General features: G+C 39.8%; 1 protein-coding gene across 4 annotated transcripts in view; it reads right to left on the reverse strand.

Annotated features, from left to right (window-relative positions):
• Positions 1-2442: 2442 nt before the first annotated feature.
• Positions 2443-16579, reverse strand: part of LINGO2 (leucine rich repeat and Ig domain containing 2) — a 554730-nt gene continuing 540593 nt past the window's right edge. For all 4 annotated transcript variants that reach the window (XM_087741651.1, XM_087741648.1, XM_087741650.1 and 1 more), the window contains one exon: positions 2443-6225. In XM_087741651.1, the coding sequence (XP_087597777.1) occupies positions 4369-6189 (1821 nt within the window). In that variant the 5' untranslated portion in view covers positions 6190-6225 and the 3' untranslated portion in view covers positions 2443-4368. The remainder of the gene's footprint in view (positions 6226-16579) is intronic.

Raw genomic sequence — 16579 nt, forward strand, 5'->3', positions numbered from 1 at the left:
CTTGCTCTACTGGATTTTCAGCCAATACTTTGTCTTTCTATGGGTTAAGTGTGGGCTTCTGGCATTCACACATCCTGAAAGATTTTCAGGAAAAGTCCACTTTCTAAAAGAGATATCTAGGCATGGTGTAGGAAAGTCTATTTCTACATAACTTTGATGTGATTTGGCCTACAGTCCAAAGTTCCTCCACACCATTTTTTTCCTATTACAAGGTTTAGATAAGACTTTCCATTAAATATTAACGCTGACTTCTTACTGTGTCTCATACACCTCAACTACAATTTGTGGTGTTGAGGATGTAATGTGGCTTTCTTTCTTAATTGTCTTCATAGTGGTATAATTGTTACCATAATAGATGATGCAATACCATGGTGCAAGAAATAAGGAAAAAAGATATCTACCATTCATGTAAATAAAGGAAACCTTGAATGGCAGTGTGGCAATGATGTCAACTTAATTCAAAAAAAGTTTAGTTAAAAAAAATACCTAGTCACATCAGCCTGTATCAACAGTTCTCTAGGGGCTCAGAGTCTCCTGGCTGATTTCAATTGTATCTGGAGCTGTTGACCCTGTTGCACTGGGAGCATGTGTGAATGGTGAGGGAGGGGGGAACAGAGGGTAAAAGCAGTCTCCCAGTCTGAATCTAACTGAGCTGATGTTGTGGATGAAGCCTTTCTGAAGAGAATGCTGCCAAGTTAATAAGAAAGGAAGAAGGGAGAAAAAAAATAGTGAACCAGCTCAAAAACAAAAATAAGGCTGAGGTGGGGCACTGCTTAGTCTTAATCTGTCCTTATATCATGCAAACTGTTTTCTCAATACATTGCTGCAGTGTCCTCTTTAACTCACTTGTGGGAAGTCTGAGCACTTGTACATCCATCCATTATGAAAGAGGAGTACTGGTCTGTGGAAGTGGACTTCAAAACGTATTTGTGGGAGGCTCAGCACTGCTCTTACACGAATTCTTGACAAGGATACTGTGGTACCTGCTTTCTCAAGTTGCTCTCCTGGTTTTGACATTTTCAGTTTTCTCCTTTTCTACAGAACTATTGCTGCTCCTCAGAGTCTTGTTACAGGTAAGTTCAGACTTGGCCTTGTGCCAGCATGGGGGGGCAGCCAGTACACAAGTCAGATGTAGGGGAAAAACCTTCATTCCCTCTTTTAGTGTCAGGTATGTACTGTCCACCTGTTTCTGAATATATGATAGGGGAGCCATGTGGGTCAGATGCCTCCTCACAGCCACATGCTTTTTCTCCCCCGCAGTAAGATAAACTGTGCTGTCTCCTTGATCTCTAGCAGAGAAGAAGTGACTCTTTCAAGAGGCAGGGTAGGCATTCAGCCACTCTGTTCTTAAAAGAATTGCCAAAAAGGTGCCTACTTAGGTCTTACCCTGACACTGTATTCCTTATTCACCCAAAACAGCCATAGTGAGCATGTGTCCCATGAATACATACAAAGAAGGTTATGTGGAGCGAGATAAAAGCTTGTCTTAGCGCTGCTGTCCTTGCTTCTATTAAGAGATGCCATATGCCTTGTGAAATAAGTAGGCTGCAAAAAGTAGAACATTTCTAGAGGCAGGGAGCAAACACTGATTCTTAAAAACTGAATACTGACTGAACTCAAAGCGATACACACAACGCTGACAGCTCTGCAAGGTGGTGCTCAGCAAGAGCAAGTGATGATTTTCATCACCAGCACACATTTCACATAGGTAACTAAGTACATGACTGCTCAGAAATCCTTGCAGTGCACTAACAATGCAATCACTTTTTAGAGTCATTCTAAGGGAGTAGGGGAATTCAGCAATTCATAATTAATCCTAAAAGCACATTTTTTCTAGTTGGTTTTTTTTTTGTGAATTTTTTTTGTTGTGTCATTTAATATGAAGCAATCAGCTGCAACTGTCTAGAATTTAGGGGAATTTTTGCTTCTAACACTGATTTTAACATTTAACATTAAATGACTGCAGGGGCAATAGATTACGAGTTGAAAAAATGACAATTACAAGGGAAAGGCACATGCAAATGTCTTCAATGGGCAGTTCAGAAACACTTTGTTTTATCCCCATTTGTTTCTTTAACTGCCTACATTAAGGTACAGTAGAGTTTTGGACTTCAGTGCGGTGGTTATTAAGTCAGCAAAAACAATTTCCCTGGTGTTAGAATTTAGTCAGGGGTTATTCCATTTTATTAATGTTCTACAGACTGCCATAGAACAAAGAGGATTAGTCTCAAGCATCTCCATAAATCTCCAACCATCTAGTTCAGAACATAACAAAAAGGAAGCAAAAAAACCCAACTCTAAACTTAAAACTAATTAAAGTGAAGAAAATTCTAACAACCCTTGCATCCTCCTCAGTTTGGCAACCTAAAATGGAGCAACAATGCAATCAAAGATCAACCACTAAGAAAAGAGTTTCTCAAAACTGCCTAGCCTCGGGTCCTACAGGTTAGGGGTACACCTGGGGAGTGCAGCTGGATTTTACAACTTTTGGCACATTTCCCTGGATAGGAGTGTGAGATTTTTATCCTGCTTAGAAAATCTCTGCCAAAGAATGTGGATACTAATTTTAGAAGCACCTGCAGCTCATTATAGGTCAGCCTGACTTTGGTTTCCAAGTGTTGAAATCTAATTTTAAGGTTGGACACAGGCTTTTAAATCACATCAATCAGAATGTTCTGTCTTATAACATTTTCATTTTCATTTTGGCCAAACATGTACATAGTGATTGTTATCCTTACTTCAGGTTATACCAATCATTTATAAATTGTGTTTCTCATCAACCACTTAGCAACAAACCTATGGCTCATAATTGCTGGAAAATTGAGAGGTGGCTGAACAACTCTGTATATTCCCATTGCTGAGAATTTCAAAATAAGAACAGTGGTATCAACGATAAAGAATAAAGAATAAAGTTTCAGTTCTGAGCCTTTTGAGGATTTGTTTAGAGGCACAAACAAAAAAAAAGTTACTTGTACTGAACTAATGTTCCACTTCTGTCTTCTCTCCATTTAAAAAGCTTCCTAAAACCTGGAAAAACTTGCCCCTCTTGCTCTAAGATACTGCCCCTGAAAGAAACATAACCACATAGCTATTAAAATGGCATCAAAATAGCTAAGTAATCTGTTCTTGGAAATTAGCTTTGCGTTTATGTGTTATCTACAAATATACAAGATGAGAATGACAGTGGCTAGAGGTTCATTATATCTGGCAGTATGTTAGCCTTTCAGAGGCTATCATGTTTTAAACATTATTTTAATAGTATAATCCCCATATTATGCATGGACAACCATAGTTTACTTGGCATTGGAGAAGAGTTCGTTCCTAGTAGCAGAGGTTTTGTATGTTTTAATTCACTCATATAAATAGTAAGATGACCATATTTCCCAAGGAGTATGCAGAATGTATTATGTTCTTTATTTTGCCCAGTACACATTAACATTTCAACAGTAGCTTTGAAATTAAAATCAGGACTAACAAAAACAGCTCTCCCTCTTCAAGGCAGAACTCAGCTCCTCTATGCCAGCAATGTCTAGTGGGTTGCCTTCCCTGGGTGAGATCCAGGGCTATGTTACAGTAAACTGGTCCAGTGTGATATCACAGTTATAAAAAATATTCCATTCTGTATCAAAACTAGGCACATGCCTTATATTTGTATGAAGAGAAGATCAACAGAGCTGAGCATTTTTGCTCTCGACTATTCACCTCTGGCCTTCTACATGAGGAGAAAAATATCTTACGTTATTTCTAATTGGTAACTACAAGAGTCTAATTTGGGTTAGATGGTAGTTAAAAGGAGAGTGACATCACACTTGGGTCAGTATTGGTGGATATCTAAAAGCACAACCTCTCATTTGTATTGCTTTAAAATGTACACAGTATAGATGTAGATTAAAAAAAACTACCAATATTTTGTGGTGTTGAACCAATTAGAAGGGATGATGCAAGGTTTTACCAAATGAGATTTATAGATACAAATTTCACTGTAGAGTATGTTTTAGACAAATGTGTCTTTTTCTTTAAGTAAATCCTACACTGTAGGTTTTTTTTTTCTTTTTCTTTCTGTAGTGGTAGAAAATGTTGAACAATTGTCCATGAGCATGAGCCAGCGGTTCATTGCTGATATCCCCAGAATGCCAATATTTGCAATGCAAACAGTCAGTACAATTTACCAGTTCTATGAAAGGCCCTGACATATCTGCCTCAAGGTCTGGAGGCTCTGCTGTATAACCACAAATAGTCTTTCCATTTTCATGTAACCTTTTGATACAGTGACAGCTGCATTAAGCTGCTTCTGCCTAGCAATTCCACATGCCAGGCTGGTTTAATTGGTTTTAATGCCACAGAAAAAGCACTGCTAGCAGAATACCATCAAATCATTTTCATATTGAACCTTCGTGGTCCAGCAACCTCCCCTTCAACCACAGCACCATTGTTTTTGCGAGGGACATATTCAAGGTCAATGCTGGTTTTGTGTTTGCCTTTCCCTCGGCTCCACACAAAAAGAAGGAGGAAACAAAATAAAACCACTCCAAGGAATGTGAAACAGCCCATAGCTGTGGACACCAATATTGTCTTAAGGTCCAGAGAGAAGGTGTTTGCATTAGTTCCATTGGAACTTGTGTCGTTAGAGTCTGTCATATACATAGGGGTCCTGTTGGCGTAAAGGAAACGGTCTGAAGTAAACCCCTTTACCGTAAGGGAGGCCGAATAAGTGTCGTTCCCAGCTGCGTTACTAGCAATACAAACATAGATCCCAGTGTCCTGGTCTTGAGCAAATCGGATCTCCAGGGTGCCATCTCCCAGCACAGTGGCTCTTCCATTTGATTTAGTTGTGATCAGTCTCCGACGTGGGGTAACCCAGGATATGGTAGGCTGTGGATCCCCATCAGCATTGCACGTTAACTGCACTGTCTGCCCTTCCTCCACTACCAGGTATTGCAACTTCTTATCTTGTATCTTGGGCTTCTTACAGGTGAAATAAAAGGAAAGAGCTGTGCTGTGAAAGTCTTTGAATGACCTCTCTTTTACACTGTCTGGGCCAGCACACATCGGTGGCTGGCCTCCAAACTGCAAAGTGGGTTGCCTCTGTAAAATCCAAAGGAGACGGCAGTCACAGGCCAGAGGATTGTTGTTAATGCAGAGGACCTCAAGGCTTTTGGGGGAATGGAATATATTCTCTTCCAGGGTTTCTAGCAGGTTTTGGGACACATTAAGCACACGTAAGAATCGGAGCCCTTGGAAGGCATGTGGTTCAATGGTACGTAGCTGGGCCCCCACCATGTGGAGTTCCTGCAGGCGCACTAGATCTGAAAGCATGCCTGCTTCAATGGTGCTGATAGGGTTGTAAGAGAGGTTTAGATGTGTCAGGTAAACCAGATGTTTAAAAGCAGAGTAAGGTACTGCAGACAGGTTGGTGTTTGTGATGGAGAGAGAAGTAAGGTTGAGACCATATAGACTGTTGGCAGGCAGCATGTCTAGGAGGGGCCAGGTATCTATCTCTAGGTCTTTCAGGCGAAACAGTCTTTTAAAGGCATATGCAGGCAAAGCGTTAATGTTGAGCTGTTTCAGATGCAGACTGATGAGGTTGTGGAGGTGAGAAAGAGCTTCTGTTGGTACAGCTGTGAGGTTACATCTCTCCAGGGTGAGCTGCTCCAGGCTAAGCAGTCCACTAAAGGCTCTGTGTGATATATAAACCAAATCATTGTCCCCAACCTCCAGGAATTTTAGATTATGCAGATCTTGGAACATGTAGTCTAGCAAAATGACAATCTTGTTTTCACTTATATCAAGCTTTGTTAAGTTTGACAACCCAGTGAACACCCCAAGGGGGACCAGCTTCAGACGGTTTCCTTTCAGCCTCAGGGAGCGCAAGTTGAAGAGATTGTTAAAAGCTCCAGGCTCCACATTGGCAACTATATTGTCACTGAGATCGATCTCCTCCAGCAAAGGGTACGATGTGAATTCCTCAGGGTTGACGCTCTTCAGTCGGTTCTTGCTGAGGTCCAAGATTTTGGTCTCAATGGGAATGCCCTCTGGGATGGACATCAGACGCCTTCGGTGACAGCTGACGGATTTGTTCTGTGCCGAGCATTCACAGCGGGCCGGGCAGCCTATGGTGGGGCCCATGAAGACCAGCAGCACAGCCAGACCCAGGAACAGCTGCCAGCATGATACAGCTGTGTGACGCATGACTCCACTGATCCGGTCTAACCCTCCGTCACGGGCCTGTGGGGATGAGGATGGGAAAGAGGAGAAGTTACCTCTGCAGCAAAAGGAGATCTCTGCCAATTTTATAGTACCATTTCAAAGCAGGCACATGTATTTTCATTTCAAACAAACCAATAAAACCTATTATGAATGGCAGGAGCAACAAAAAAGAAGATTTTCCTTCATTATCATTGGGCTTGTCAAAGGATCTGTTTATCCAGCATTTCCCATCCAGATGTCAGAGACAAAACAACTTTTCCTACTGTAAACAGTAAAAGAGGTTAGGTTTTATTCTTTTCTCACTCTCAGTGGGTCTGCTCAAGATACTGCTATAACTAATGCAGAGATAAACACCATACACTCTGCAAATAAGGCTAATTACGTTTGTAATAAGTTTACAGCATTGGGCCTCTGTGAGGTGATACAAAACTCGGCTTTTGCCTTTCCTATTCACGTCAGTGTTTTAAGACAAACCTTAATGATATATTATCTTCAAGAAAAAGAGCTCCTTGACAGTGAAAAGATTCCTTTTAACATTTATTGCATACATTACAGCTATAAATAGATGGAGCTTGATCGCACATACACATACACAATGGCTCAGATGAGGAAGGAAGAACTGGTGCATCTCTGATTAGAATTTGTATTAAGGACAAATTCACTCTTTGCATTTAGTGCACAGAGAGATTTTATGTGATTTTTAGAACCGAAGACCTGAGAAAGGTTTACAGAATACATCTTTGTATTTCCAAGCCATGTAAACTACCTCTGAGTGAGAGAAAACCAAGATAAGATGAGCTGGCTGTGTTTAAGCAGCACAATGTCCAAAGAAGCCCAACAGATTCTGTGGAAATCACAATTAGTAAGAGATTTATTCATTCCTGCCTTCAGGTTAAAACTGAGGATAGTAGGAGACAAGGTAACCTCTATTAAGGCTGTACTTTGCAGGTTTAGTCACCAAAAGCAAGAGATTTTTTCAAGGGTAGCTACTGAACAAAGACACTCAGTAACCCATTTCAAAGGAAGAAGAACAAAAAAAAGAATAATGTAGAATAATGTAGGTGTTCATTAAAGGAAGGTGTGTCTAAGACACTTGCAGAGTAAGGCACGCTGCAAGCAAGGACTGTGGAAGTGCCTCAATCCCTGTGGTACAGACAACTTGATGAGGCCAAGTGGTAGTATTGGGAGTTGGGCTTCACAACATTAATAAACCTTACAAGGTACCTCAGGCCTTGTGAGGCCTTTTCCGTATTGGTTAATTTGGGCTTCATTTTAGTTGTACTTGTAAAATTATTTACATAACTCTGGCCTGTAACTTCCTCTCAGGTCTGAACAGATGACTATTTCCCACCTGGTCCTACCCATAATGACAAAATTATGCAATGGCCAGGCATTCACTGCCTCACCTGCATCTTTGGGCTTTGAGAATCATCTGGCTAATGCTTAAGAGGCTTTCAACTTAAATTTGAGTCAAGTTTTGTTCACCTGTGCACAGTCATGTGGATCACATCATAAAAGAAATCCTCCTCTACACAAAGAAGGACTCATACATTTAAACAAATATGGTATAACTAAATTTAAGATCCTATCAGACAGTTATTTTAGCAAATAAGCTGTCTGAAGCACATAAAAATAATAGTGATTAAACCCCAGACTGATGAAGAAGAAACTCCCACCAGTAACTCTGCTGCAACAACACCGTACTGGCAAACAACTTGGTAACTCACCCAATCATCCTGCCTGAGAGAGAACGGTTGCCCTCTCAGACTGTGGATGAACAGAAGGGTGGGATTCAACATGCAAGAAAAAGAGCAGATACTTGGATCTACTGATCTTATTGTATCATTAACAATCCTAAACAGAAACTGAGTGGTTCGGATTGTAAACATTATCATTATTGTAACTGGACTAAGTAATAAACAGCTGCTATGCTTTGACTGTTAAAAATTCAATTGGGTTAACAATAAATTCTCTAGGAGCTGCATAAAAATTGTGTTCTTTAACTGACCATAAATGAATGGTACACATATTAGTCCTCTCATAACTCAGTAGAAGAATCTCACTCTTGACTGAGGGGGCTTATTCTTTCCACTCTGACACTTCTATGCAGAGACTAATAATATGAGGCAAATTGCATACTGTTTTTGTGATGTAGTCTGGGGACCTGGATGAAGACTATTCTTTATTATATTACCTACAAAAGCACATTTCAACTTTGTCCTAGAAGGACAACCTGCTAAGATTCATTTAGTTTCCCCCTTAAGTTGTAGTCTTGCAAGTAACTGTTGCTAGTTATGTCCAGCTGTGACAAAGGTTTTCAGAGATAAACTTCACTTCATTAGGCACTAAGTTAAAACTGGAAATCTATAGCGGTCTGTGAGTTAGGTGTTTGCAATGAATTCAGATCAAAGGGGCTTTCAGGTGCTCTGATCATTACTTTCAGAGCTCAGCCTGTGAGGTTAGTGCTTTCACACTGATACTTCTAGCACACAGGGAATTAATTTCCTACCTTATTCACCTAACTCATGAAGCACAAAGTAAACAGGTTCAGTGGAAGACAAGCACCCCTGGAGTGTTTGTTTTAGATAGCAAAAATACAAAATGCTTTTTGCAGCTATCCGAGCCACTTGGTAACTGAAACTTCTGAGGAGTGTAAAGTAGAAGATGGACAGTATAAAAGATGATAAAAGGATTTTTTGTCTGTTCCTGGAATAAAGAAAAGTAGTGTTAATAAAGCACTTCAAACATTAACAGTTGCCTTCTGCAAGAGCATCTGCACACAGATGAAGATGAATATGCATTTATCTATAAGGGTGCGTACGTGTGTGTATGCATTTGTGGGCAAGCAAGACTCAGAACTGAGATTTAAGCTGGAGGAGATTACACACCAATAAGGAAAAACAATTATATTAAATCACAAGTCAGAAAAACAACGATTACTTGGATCAATAAGTACAGGTTAGAAGAAAACATAAATTAAATGGATTATTTCAATTTACATTGACCCAGATGATACTACCATGTTTCTTGCTAATCACATCTGTGACTACACCCTTAGATTTGAGCTGCTTTGTGCAAAAATGGCTTTATCTGCATTATGCAAAAAATTTAACCTTACCTCATTGTACAAATAATGAACAAAAGGTTAAAAAGGTCTAGCAAAGGAAATATAGGCAATGTAAGGATTTCTGACTCCTTGCAGGACAAGGCGAATGTTAGAAGAAGCCTACAGTGAACTTTGACCAGCTATTGCATATGGTCCAGTTTGAAATTAATGAATGTGAAGCAATATTTTCAGGACATGTCTGGTAACATCACTAGCAGGGCCTTCCTTGGACCTTCAGTGTGAGAACATTTTAAAAGATACATCTTCATCCCTAATGTATATTTTGTGTTAGTGTGATCACCATTGCTTATTATTACACATCCATTAAACAACAATGCTGCTGTTTAAAAATCTGAATGAAATTATACTATTAAAAGATATTTTCACTGCAAGATGATTTCTTGCAGTGAAAAATCATTTCCCACATTTCTTTAAACTTGTGGGATGTTAATTAGTTGGTAACCTCACTGGCACTGTGCTGAACTATCAGTGTCACTGTTCAACATGACATCTTTCATTCCTGCTTAAACAACCAGCACCTACATACTTTATCCTTTGCCAGTATAGGAATTCCCACTAAACACCTGCAGGATTACCTTATTAACCCACTTTGCATACCTCTGTACAACTTTTCTTCACTGTGATACATACAAGAAAGTAAAGTGCATGCATACAAGTATACATCTATACATACATGTAAGCGAAAAGTATAATCTTTTTGCTCTGTGATTGTACTATGCCTTGCACTGTGGTGTACTTCTTTAAAATTATAGCTTGTTAGCACAAAAATTCTAATAAAATAATAAATAATTATGAACCGCCAGTTTTTATATGCTTGAATGTGAATGAGAACGTGTAAAATTATTTTCCTGACCTTTCTAGGGTATTTATCACACTTTGATACACTCTGGGAAATGAAATATATCAAGGAATTCCTTATTAAAAAATAAAAATTAACCAACTACCTCCTTTTTGTCTTTCTCTGGCCCTGTTTCTTAAGTCCAAAGTGAAAAGTCAAGGTACTGGTGGCTGATACTCTTTTTCAACACAGGACCTCAATCAAAGTTCAGCTATGCAATTAAGAAAGCTTGTTAAAGTTGTTAATTAATAGTTCTGTGTGATATCACCCCAAACAACCATCTCTACTGCTTGGAAATGCAAATAATTTTGCACAAAGTTCTGCAGCTTTGAATCTACTCATAAATGCTTTACAAGAATGTGCTTGTATCAGTACACCATAGCTTTTAAATTGAAGAGGTATAATAAAAAATAAATAAAAACCAACCAGATGCTCCCTCAGAATACTGTGCAATTCTGAATATCATAGATAGGAATGTGTCAAGCCATACAAATGCTATATATTGTATCACTTCTCCCTCTCCCTCAGACTAATTTTGAAGCCTTTATAGCTAAGAGCTAGAGTGCATTTGATCAGTCTCCTTTCCTTGTCCAATCTGATGCTCCAGTACTGCATGGGACCAGGCTTTAGCCAGAAAAGGTGAGAGTCATATCTCTTTCTGTCATTAGCTGCATGTTTGATGCTCCAGCTTGGCAGATTTAATCTCACATTTCTCTCCCCTTCTCCTAGCCTTTCAGACAATTAAAAAAATCCAGTGGATCCCATCAGAGGTGATAATTTTGCCTGATGTTGAGGTCACTTAATACTTTCTCTTCTAGGAGTCCCTTTTCAAAACTATAACTGTATTAAATAAACTTCTAGGATGAAATGTTGCATGACAGGTATCTGACTTGTACTGATTGTTAGCCTAAATGCTACCAGTTAATCCTGAGAACCAGGTGAAGACCCTGTTTTAAAGGTGTTTTAAACTCTATCTGTCCTTCACATTGTTCAAGGCATAAGGCATCAATATGGATTTTTTATGAGCCTGTGCTCAGGGAAAGTAAATTGTCCTTCCTGTATAAGATTGGTTCTTTCTTCTCTTGATTGCTGAATTTTAGCATTCCTGTATTTTGGAGCAGGGAACAGATACTGAGGAGTATGAGGGGTCCTGTCTTTGCCATTCCTGTCAGCATCTGTCACACTTCAGCAAGCAGTAAGCCAAAATCTTTGCTCAAACCTTTGCAACAAAACACCTTCATTCACGTGCTCAGTAGGCAGTTACTGAAAATGAGCAACTAAAACTACTGCAGATTTTACCTGTGTGGTGCAAACTTTTGCCCAGCTCATTTTGGTTTGGGAAGGTTTTTACTCACAACCTTATCCCTCAAATACCTATTACAATTATTTTGGAAGACCATCTGATCTGGCTTTCCTGCACTCTTCTGTGATGCTGGACCAGACCAGGTAAGGGCAGGAAGAGTGAGGAGTCCTTGCTGCTGGACTGCACCAAGGTGGAAATGATGGAAATTTTGGCCCAGTGGATGCATGTGAATGGGCTGGGAAGATGACAGAGACAAACTGAGATGGTTTTAGGGACAGCCAAAAAGAAACATGAAAATATTGGACATTTAGGAATGTTCTTACAGTGAGACACAATGCCACAAGGAGGATGAATGAAATCCTGACTGTGACATTTTCTGACTAGACTGTGCAGTCTTGATATTCCCGCCATATGGTTTTTCGATGCAAGAGGCAATGTGTAGCAAAGGCTTTGCCTCACCAGGTCTTATGCCAGCAAATTATCTAAGCTTAGTGTATTGATCCCAAGCTCTATCACAGGCCAAGTCAAGCCTGCCTATACACTCCAAAGGAGGATTTTTCTGTAAATCAGAGCATCTCAGAAAAGTTTCAAGTGAACTATGGTGCACTAACTTCCCTGACACTTTAATCAAGTCTTTTTTGCTTATGCAGAGATTTTTTTCTCCCTCCCTTCATTGATCTCATAAACATCTGAGTGTTTAAATAAACTGCAAAACATGAAGTAGCTGTCTATCTGCATTCTGATAATTAACAGATGGGAAGAAACCTTGAATAGCGGCAGCAGCAACAACAACAACAACAACAACAACAACCACCGGTCTGCCAATTCATTGAATTGGAAAAAAAGTTCTGATTCAACTATTCTGTAGCCCTGGGATCATTCTCTATTAGTAAGTCATCAGGAAAAGCTTCATGGGCTAACACCAACTCAGAAACCACAGTGAAGTTACATTTGTTTTCAGAAGAAACAGTACTTGTTTCCAGTGGTACCCTGGTTAGACTTCTGAGACCTAAACCAGTATCCCATTATAACAGACATGATACAGAAATGGAAAAAAAGGAAAAATAACAACCAGAGGAAATTTTGAATAACTTATCCACTAGTATTATTGTAAGACTGGTTAAAATCTTTGTACTAGGTGCTATAAAACTAGACAAGTGGGTATAGTTTTTACCTCAAATGCTTAGATTATTGTTTGAATCAATGTGAAAGAAGCAAATGTGCTAAACAACAGAAGGTAAGAAAATCACAATGATAAATTCATATGATTATACAAATTACCTGTACAAGGCTTAGAAATCCAGATCGTCTGAAATTAAGCAAAGAAATGAAGCCACCAGTACACCTTCTGTTTCTAACCCAATGTTTTTAAGATTGATTTACCAATTTCTTGCAGTTGTCACAGAGAAAATGAATCCCAGGAAGAAATTTGAAGGAAAAGATAATAAACCTTAAGGATTATCTCACAGGAGACATTTCATGCGTAAATAACAGGAAAAGAAAGTGGAGATATTTGCAAGAATCATAGACAAAATGACATTTCTACTGACATTGTTGGTAAGTTGAAGGGGAAGAGGTCTACAGAAAGCTTTTGTATTTATATATGTTCACAATTATGTGAATGTCTGTAAAAGAGGCTTGGAGGTAAAGTAAAATTCAGATTTTTTTGCATAGGTTAATGATATGAGTCAACTATTCAGGGAAGGTAACACTATTATCATACACATACAATTAACTACCTTATAAAAATTGCAAATATTAGCATAAAAACAGTTTTTGACAAAGAAGTCTTAGTTGAATAAATTAGCAAACTACTGTGAATAGCACATCTTTTCTGCCATCTATTCCTTCTGAATGCAGAAGCAATTTTTGAAAGGTGAAATTCTTCACAATGCTTCTGCTAAGTTGTTCACTCATCTCTAGTAAATTGTATCCCTGTTTTACTGGTGAAAAGTGGTGTCACTAAGAGGTAAATAGTCAGTGGCAAAGACAAGAATAGCACAATTACTATGACTATAGTTGTGTTGATGTGATAGTGCAATAATGTGATAATGCAATAAATGAGATAATGCAGTAATGAAGAAAGATACAGACTTATGTCTCTGAAAACAGTGCAGCTTCTTGGTAGTTTGTACTACATTTTGTTGGGGCTGCTTAGCATTGGAAGAGCACCCAACCATTGCAGCTAAACTCCGTATCTGGACTTAATGTTAAGTATCTCTGCATGGTAGTCTACTGAGTGATGCATGACTTAAAAAATTATGCATATTATATCAAAAGAGTCCACATTTTTATTAAGTCACATTAACCCTAACTGACACTAAGCAAAAATCCATCTGTTTCACTGATGATCCTTGCAAGATTTTAATGTTCCATATACTGAGAACATCACAGGAGAAGAAAGGCAAAGTTGTTGTAGTACAGAAGGGGAAATTGTATGACAACAAGGAAAGAGCTAAAGTTGTTGCTCTTAGGGAATGCAGCAGTTATAACAGTAAAAATCTCTTGTAAGTTAGGATTCATTATTTCAAAGAGGACCTTGTTGTGTTTCACAGTATGTCTAGGCAGGTGAACCTTACAAAGCTCTTCTGCCATGAACAGGACACTGAACAAGAGGATGTGAAAGTGTTAAATACTACACTTGCTTTTCATATCTGCACTAATTAATGCAGTCTGAATAAATTAACTCAAAACAAAATCAGTAAGGCTAACTGCATTGATTAAAGAGAAGGAAGGGATGCTTTTGTCAACAGCAGTTCTACATTAAAAGATTATCTTTCTTCATCTTGAAAGAAACAGTCTTTCTTCTAAAACTGTCTGGGCATGGCAGTGAAGATGACAGCGCTGTTGCCTGGATAGTATCTCCTATGTTGAAAAACACGGATGGAATTCCCTCTGAAGTTTTAATTCTAACATCCAGTTGCTCCTCATCTTCAATGAGTGAAGATCTTGGTGATGCAAAGCTACTGGAAAAAAAAAGAAAGCTGCTTTAAATCTGGGCCTGTAGCAGACTTTCGAGGGCTAGTACATTCAAGCATAGTTGAATCCCACTGCAATAACCCATTTAGGAAGCCACAAGCAATCTACATTGGATCTAGGACATCATAAGAAAGGTTCTTGTTACAAACTGTTATAAATGGATGTTTCCATCAGATACCTGCACATTAAAGTGATCTCTATGGCTGTCAGAAGAAATGAACTGTTCTGGTAATGTGCTGACTTCTACCTTTTGTAAATGGAGACATTCAGTGGTAATTTTAACAATATATTTTGCAAGCTTCTGTCCATTAACATAATTTCATTTTTGTTAGATTTAACACCAAAAGATCTTCTTTGTTATCGTATCCACACACACAATAGGAAAGCTAGGATACAGTGACCTTACAAGCTCTTAGGAGAGGCAGACAAATTAATGTGCCATCTGTATAATGAAGGCAGGTGAGAACTTTTTCCCTTGCAGCTCTATGTAAATACTAAACAGGACAAAAGGCAGACCAAAACTTCATGGTACTCCACAAGGCAGGGGTCTGGTAGAGTTAATTTTTAATGTTGACCACAATCCTGTGATTGCAGTCACCAAGGAGGGTTTCAAACAATTTCAATTTACTGACTTGGGTCTCTGCAGTTTTTTTATGGCAGCAACACAGAGCCTGGTGACAAACCATGGTATGTAGAGGCTAAAGCATGTGCACGCAGAACATACCCAGGAAAGCTAACAGGTCAATCAATTACAGAATCGTAGAATCATAGAATCATTTAGGTTGGAAAAGACCTTTAAGATCATCAAGTCCAACTGTTAACTTAGCACTGCCAAGTCTACCACTAAACCATGTCCCCAAGCACCATACCTACATGTCTTTTAAATACCTCCAGGGATGAGGACTCAACCACTTCCCTGGGCAGCCTGTTCCAGTGCCTGACTACCCTTTCAGTGCAGAAATTTTTCCTAATATCTAATCTAAACCTCCCTTGGTGAAACTTGAGGCCACTTCCTCTCGTCCTATCGCTTGTTACTAGGGAGAAGAGACCGACCCCCACCCCACTACAACCTCCTTTCAGGTAGTTGTAGACAGCAATAAGGTCTCCCCTCAGCCTCCTCTTCTCCAGACTAAACAACCCCAGCTCCCTCAGCTGCTCCTCAGAAGACTTGTTCTCTAGACCCTTCACCAGCTTCGTTGCCCTTCTTTGGACACGCTCCAGCACCTGAATGTCCTTCTTGTAGTGAGGGGCCCAAAACTGAACAGAGTATTACAGGTGCAGCCTCACCAGTGCCGAGTACAGAGGGACAATCACTTCCCCTGTCTTGCTGGTCACACTATTCCTGATACAAGCCAGGATGCCATTGGCCTTCTTGGTCACTTGGGCACACTGCTGGCTCATATTCAGCTGGCTGTTGACCAGCATCCCCAGGTCCTTTTCTGCCAGGCAGCTCTCCAGCCACTCTTCCCCAAGCCTGTAGCATTGCATGGGGTTGTTGTGACGCAAGTGCAGGACGCAGCACTTGGCCTTGTTGAATCTCATACAGTTGGCCTTGGCCCATTGATCCAGCCTGTCCAGACCCCTCTGTACAGCCTTCCTACCCTCCAGCAGATCAACACTCCTGCCCAACTTGGTGTCATCTGCAGACTTACTGAGGGTGCACTCAATCCCCTCATCCAGATCGTTGATAAAGACATTAAACAGAACTGGACCAAATACTGAGCCCTGAGGAGCAGCACTTATGACTGGCTGCCAACTGGATTTGACTCCATTTACCACAACTCTTTGGGCCTGGCCATCCAGCCAGTTTTTGACCCAGCAAAGAGTATACTCATCCAAGCCATAAGCAGCCAGTTTCTCCAGGAGAATGCTGTGTGAAATGGTTTCAAAGGCTTTACTAAAGTCCAAGTAGACAACATCCACAGCCTTTCCCTTATCCACTAAGTGGGTCACCTTGTCATAGAAGGAGATCAGGTTAGTGAAGGAGGACCTGGCTTTCATAAACCCATGCTGACTTGGCCTGGTCCCCTGGTTTTCCCGTACACACTGTGTGATGGCACTCAGGATGGTCTGATCTATTACCTTCCCTGGCACCAAGGTCAGACTGACAGGCCTGTAGTTCCCT

Source organism: Nipponia nippon, unplaced genomic scaffold, assembly GCF_047370975.1.
Source record: "Nipponia nippon isolate SJK-2023a ecotype South Korea unplaced genomic scaffold, ASM4737097v1 scaffold_8, whole genome shotgun sequence".
Lineage (NCBI taxonomy): Eukaryota > Metazoa > Chordata > Aves > Pelecaniformes > Threskiornithidae > Nipponia > Nipponia nippon.